Raw genomic sequence first — 7,063 nt, forward strand, 5'->3', positions numbered from 1 at the left:
TATGTGTGTATAAATACAAACACATGCATGTATATATTTAAGAAAAATATGTTGTTTATATATAAATATATTTTTATATAATATAAATATATAAATGTATATACATGTGAATATTTTCAAAATATATACTGTATATGTGTGTATTTATATATACATAATAAATAAACACAGTACACACACACATATTATGTAAACAAAAACGTTTATTTTGGATGCTATTAATCGTTTGACCGCACCAATAAAAAGTAAAAACTATTATTATTGCATTATGTCTTTTATTATGTATCCACAACATCTATATACAGAGCTAAACATGTTTAACTAGATCTAGCTACCATAAGTTAGCAAAGATGTCAGTGCCTCAATTAAACTTCCTTTCAGTCTTTATGCCTGCTGGAAAGATACTGTCTTGTTGTTTTACTGTTTACCACTGGGTGGCGGCATGTTTTCAGATCTAGGGATGTGAATGCCAACATACAGTCCAAACCTGTCAGTCACTGAGTCTTGTGCTATCAGAATCCTCCCTCGGTTCCGGCGTGTGTCTCAAACACTCATTATTTTCTTCCAGATGCGCCTAACGGCACAATGAGGGTCGTCTGCTTTGATTATTAAATATGACCGTGGTGTAGGGTGGCCTTGATCAGGTCATGTGACGAACGCTGTCCTGTAATTAGACAGATCAGGCCAATTGTTCTTTAATAACAGTGCTAGAAATGCATATGTGTTGGGTCACACTAGTAGATCAGATCTTTGTTCTAGTTGTTTAAATGTTATCGTTTTATGCTTATAAACCCTTGCTCCAGTCCCTAACCTTAATTTTCCTTCCTTCATCAACCCCTAACTAGGTATAGATCACAATTGGTTGACTAGTCATCCAAAAACTGACCAATTATTACGGTGACCCAGTAGTGCACAACACAGCGAAAACACAGCGGACAAAAGCAGCCACACAACACAACAGAAACAAGGCACAACACAACAAAATTAGCACAACAACAGAAACAAGCCGCAACACAACAAAATTAGTCCTATGCCAAAGTTAGTCATATTGTGTTGTGGCGATTTCATTGTGTTGTGCACTACTGGACCACCATAAATTATGATGTGAATCTAGATGGTTAGTTTTGATATTTGTAGCATTAGTGCTTAATTTAGCATGCTAATGTTCTGTTAAACTTTAGCAGTTAGATATTTTGCACACTTTAAGTTCTTAAAATTGAGAAACGTTCTTGAAAAACACTTTGCCGGACGTACAAATGCTCCATGTTTGTGGTGTTTCTCCAGGTCCACGCTCACTCCGTTCTCTCGTGTGGCCGTTGCTTCGATGAAGACCAGATGCTGTTCCCGTTCATAGGCCACGCCCTCTGCGGTTTGTGGGCGGATCAGGGGGTGCGGTCAGCAGCAGCGCGAGGATACGAGTACGAACTCAATGACTCTGCACTATAGTGAGTAACACTTGGACTCTAATCGCTAATTACTCACCATCGCTAATAAGACGTTAGCGTTAACACAGTTACCACAGTAATACATTAATTGTGAGCAATGTTTTTACGCCAAGAGTTCATGTTATGATATTTAATATCTAATATTAGACTACATTTCCTAGAATATCTTGTTGGAGGTTTGTTGTTCATGTTTTTTGTTTGTTTTTGGAGTGTTTAGGTACTTAGCTGCTACTTAGCTGCACACTTTCTGATAAGTACTCAGTGTTTGGTTGTGATTTATCATTTTATCTTCATGCCCACCTAGATTCAAAGCTAAAAATAGTCAATGAAAACATTTCCTTTTCTTTGTGTTTTCAAGTAACCTTCGGTTAGCAAGCTAACAGCTTAACCTGTTTAGACAAACCATTCTAGTTATGCAGGGCTTCTTTAAGATTAGCTAGTCGGCTAGTTGTTCAGGCTTATATATAAATTATTATATAAATTGTTATATAAATAACAATAACATATAAATAAAATTATATTATTTATATATTATAAATAATATAAATTATTATATAAATCAAAAATATATATATGATTATATATAAATAACAGAACCCTTATCAAAATTAATTATGGTTTTACTGGTTTATAAAACCAAAAAAAAAAACATGGTTACTATAATTAAACCATGGTAAACTAACCATGGTTTTGCTACACTAACCATAGTTTAACCATGGTATTTGTAGTAAAACTGTGGTTATAAATATGGTAACCAATATGCCAAAAAAATAAAATTTTACTATAATAAAACCATGGTTAATTTTCATAAGGGAAACTAGTGTAATTAAATGATAAAACATGTCAATTAAAATCTTTTGAATTACGTGCCATATTAACCGTAAAATTGAAGCTAAAACAGAATTTCTGTTAGCCTTCGTGGTTTCAGTTAGCCACAGTGTTTTTTTTTTCAGTTAGCTGCAATTTTTTTTCAGTTAGCCTCTTTTTTTTTTTTTTTTTTTTTTTTCCAGTTTGTTTTCGTTTTTTCCCCAGTTAGCCTCCCTTTTTTCAGTTAGCCTCCATTCATTTTAGCTTTTTAGTTAGCTGTTTTTTTTTTCCAGTTAGCCTAAGTTTTTTTCAGTTAGTATTCTCTGTTTTGTTGGTGAAGAAAAGCTCTTTTAACTAGCTTGAACACGTTTTGATCAGAGAGCAAAGAGAATTCGGACCACAACACCGGAATGGGTCTCTGAAATGCTTTGCATCTCATTTGAATCTTATTTAACCACGCTCATATAGGCCAATCATGATCTGGAAAAGGTCATGAATGTTTTATTCTAATCTAATTGGTCATTTGACACGGGTGCTGACCCCTGAATCTTTCTCATGTTCAGTAAACATTTCACGTGCAGCGAGGAAATTTACAGACAATTTTAAGTAAAACTGTTCCTCGAAATATTCAGCTTATATTATTTTTCTGAATCTATTAAAGATCCTTAGCACAGATTACGTCATTCATTTTCAGTTATTGACAAGAATTTATCTCCTGAAGACTTGATCCGGAAGGATTTAAGGTTATTCAATATTTTATTGATTTTCTAGCTCCCTAGCCCAGGTTTTCCCAATGCTTCCTGATGCAGTTTCTGAAACCTCAATGTAGGTTTAATGGAACTAATGTGCAACTGCCACTCTTGAGCCATAATGGCCGCTGATCTGTGACTCAATCTGACACTCCCACTGTGAATAATGGCTGATTAGTGGGATATTCAAACAGTGAATTGTGTAATTACACGTGTGTGCGATGGCAAACTAAAACACCAAGAGGCTGATTATTTAAATGAAGCAGAAAGGGTCACCCGTGTCACAGACATGTGGTGTGTGCCACAGCGAATGAACCTCAAACTCCGCAGCGAGGTGTGTGTGTGGTAACTCATAAACGGCAATTAGAAAGCAGTCAAACCTCAAAGCCTACAGCCTTTGTCAGTTGATATATATATCCTGCAATGCATGCTGGGACGTCACGTAAAGGAGGTTTGACGTGATCGCTTGTCTTTTTGATTAGCACGCAGGACACCTAGTGAAGGTTGTAAAGAATGAGGAAATGGAGGCGAGCGAGATATGAGTTGCTGTGTGTGGTTGAAGTTGTCCATACCGAATGTGTTTGACATCAAAACCCACAAACACAAAAGCGCATAGCCTCGATTCTACTGAATACTCACACATATGCACAAGTATGTCCTTAGCTGTAGATTTGGGGGGGGGGGGATGCCCCAATTAAGTGAATTAAAATGTATTATTATTATTATTAATGTTTTAATTCTAATACATTTAAACATATGATATTATTATCAGTAGCAGTTTTAATAATTTTCATATGTATTATTGGTAGTAGTAATAATAAAAAATTCATTTATAATATTTTAGTAGTAGTAGTAGTATAATTGGTATTAATAATAATTTTAATAATAATAACTATTATTACTTCATATTAGTCATTATACATTTTAATTAAATTAGTTTTAAATTACTTTTATGAAAAAAAAAACACTAAGCCCAGATAACAGCAAAATAATAATATAAAAATAATAATTTATAACAATAATGTCATTTAAAAAAAAATGTTGTTATTATTATTAATGGTTGTTTAAAAATTATTATATTATTATCAGTAGTAGTTTTAATAATTTTAAATGTATTATTGCTAGTAGTAGTAGTAATTAATTTAAAAATAATATTTATAACTAATAATGTGTAATTTATTTATATTATTATTATTATTATTAGTAGTAGTAGTAGTAGTACTAGTAGTAGTAGAAAAGGTATTAATACTTTAAAATAATAACTTATCACTTTGCTCTCCTCAACTGCCGCTCCATCTCGGATAAGGGTCCTTATCTAAATGAACTTACTATGGACAACAACCTGGATATGTTATTTCTTACTGAAACCTGGCAAACACTGAATGATTTCGTACATCTTAACCTGCTTACACCGAACGGATATCAATACTTGTCTAAACCGCGTTTACATGGTAAAGGGGGTGATCTCTTTAACTCTTTATCTATCACTCAGCTGGATTTTCACATTCCTAAGTCCTTTGAGTACATGGTTCTGAAAATTGGCTCAAGCTGTCCTCTTATAATTATCCTTATTTATAGGCCACCTAAGCAGCAAACTGAATTTTTCTCAGAACTATGTGAACTATTAACTTTAGCTTGTGCTGCATCGTCCAAGGTCATCTTACTTGGCGACTTTAACATACATGTTGATACTGTCTGCTCTAACAGCACTCAATTGAAGACTGTCCTGGACTGCTTTAATCTTACCCAGAATGTTAATTTCCCAACTCACTCTCATGGTCATACACTTGACTTAGTTTGCACGTCTGGTTTGAATAACATCTCCATCAGTAGTCATGCTATTCCTATCTCTGATCATAAGCTTATCACTTTTGACTTTACGTTAATACATCCTACTAAATGTGCTGGTAATACTACCATTTCTTATCGCAAAATCAGTGCTGTCAATGTAAATACTTTTGCTGCTTCAGTTGCTTCCTCTACTATTTCTGATGTTTTCCAATTCACCTGTCAATCTGTGATATCTGACGTATATATTTCTGTTATTGTTGATGTTTTAGATGAGCATGCTCCAATAGGACTAGGTCTGTTCCTTTGTCCCACACCTCTCCCTGGTATAATGCTGAGCTTTGTGCTATGAAGGCAAAAGGCAGACTGCTTGAACGCCTTTTTAGAAAAACTGGGCTGACTGTCCATTTTCAAATATTTTCAGAACATATTAGGCATTATAAAACTGCCTTGAACGCAGCACGCTCTTCCTATATTTCCGACATCATCAATAAAGCTAACAATAGGCCAAAAACACTGTTTAGCATGGTTAATAAATTAGTCCAGCCACCTAGCCATAGTCTCAGTCAATATGAATGTGATGATTTTTGTGGCTCTTTCTTGCGCCACTTTCAAATAAAACTGGATGCTCTATGTGGGTCTCTTGGCACTGAACCAACCACTTCTACTTGTGAGCAAGCTCAATCTATTCAACTGTTAAATAATTTTACCTTGACAACTCCAACCTTAATTGCTGAAATAATACAGAACTCTAATTCTTCCACATGCCAGCTAGATCCTGCGCCCACATTCCTTCTGAAACACTGTACTTCTGTCATTTCTGCTCCTATTTCACACTTAATAAATATGTCCTTTATCTCTGCCACTGTTCCAATTTCACTGAAAACTGCTGCTGTTACTCCTGTTCTTAAAAAAAACAAACCTGGACCCAGCTGATTTCACCAACTATCGTTCAATCTCCAATTTACCATTTATTTTGAAAATTATGGAAAAAGTTGTTGCCAATCAGCTACAGTCTTTTCTAGCTCTCAGCGATCAGTTCGATGCATTTCAATCTGGTTTTCGCCCTCATCACAGCACTGAAACTGCTTTAGTTAAGGTTGTCAACGATTTGTTACTCTCTGGTGACTCAGGTAATCTCTCCATTCTCCTGCTGCTCGATCTCAGCTCAGCATTTGATACTGTCTGTCACAAGATATTACTCTCCCGCCTTTCAGAGATGGGTGTCTCAGGTGCTGCACTATCCTGGTTCTCTTCCTATCTCACTTAGGCATGGGCCGGTATGAGATTTTGACGGTATGATAACCTTAAGCAAAAATATCACGGTTTCACGGTGTCACGGTATTGTCATTACAGCTCTAAAATATGTTATTTTTAGATGACTGGGTAAAAAAAATAAAATAATATTTTTTCCGCTGAACACAATATATTTTGTTTTTGAGTAACATACAGAATATTAGGAATTAGAATTTGTTTATTTTTTCTTTGATTTGTTTCCTAAAAAGAAGAAAAATAAAGACTGACATCTTTAAACCTAAATCTGTAATTACAGTTATTTAATTTTAGTTATATAATTCATATACATATCATTTATATCATTTCATATCGTTTAGCTATATAATTTCATATACATAATTTGATTTAATAATAACCCAATTTGAAGCAAAAACAGAATGTTCTGACTAGCTATGTGAAATTATACTACATGCCTGAACGAAACAAACAGCAGAAGCTCTGAATGATTCAAATCGCAGTATACCTTGAAACCGGTAATCGGCCCATGCCTAATCTCGCTGATAGACAATACTACATCACTATGCGTAATTATAAATCTCCCATTACTTTACTCAGTCAGGGTGTTCCCCAGGGCTCTGTTCTTGGGCCATCACGGTGTCACGGTATTGTCATTACAGCTCTAAAATATGTTATTTTTAGATGACTGGGTAAAAAAAATAAAATAATATTTTTTCCGCTGAACACAATATATTTTGTTTTTGAGTAACATACAGAATATTAGGAATTAGAATTTGTTTATTTTTTCTTTGATTTGTTTCCTAAAAAGAAGAAAAATAAAGACTGACATCTTTAAACCTAAATCTGTAATTACAGTTATTTAATTTTAGTTATATAATTCATATACATATCATTTATATCATTTCATATCATTAAGTTATATAATTTCATATACATAATTTGATTTAATAATTTGAAGCAAAAACAGAATGTTCTGTTCTGACTAGCTTTGTGAAATTATACTACATGCCTGAATGAAAC

General features: G+C 34.0%; 1 protein-coding gene across 1 annotated transcript in view; it reads left to right on the top strand.

Moving 5' to 3' along the window:
- Positions 1 to 7,063, top strand: part of LOC107663576 (guanine nucleotide-binding protein G(o) subunit alpha-like) — a 42,114-nt gene that overhangs the window by 11,945 nt on the left and 23,106 nt on the right. Inside the window, exon 4 of the mRNA XM_016453813.1 lies at positions 1,285 to 1,445. Within this exon, the coding sequence (XP_016309299.1) occupies positions 1,285 to 1,445 (161 nt within the window). The remainder of the gene's footprint in view (positions 1 to 1,284; positions 1,446 to 7,063) is intronic.

This window comes from Sinocyclocheilus anshuiensis, unplaced genomic scaffold (assembly GCF_001515605.1).
Source record: "Sinocyclocheilus anshuiensis isolate Anshui unplaced genomic scaffold, SAMN03320099.WGS_v1.1 scaffold77, whole genome shotgun sequence".
Taxonomy (NCBI): domain Eukaryota; kingdom Metazoa; phylum Chordata; class Actinopteri; order Cypriniformes; family Cyprinidae; genus Sinocyclocheilus; species Sinocyclocheilus anshuiensis.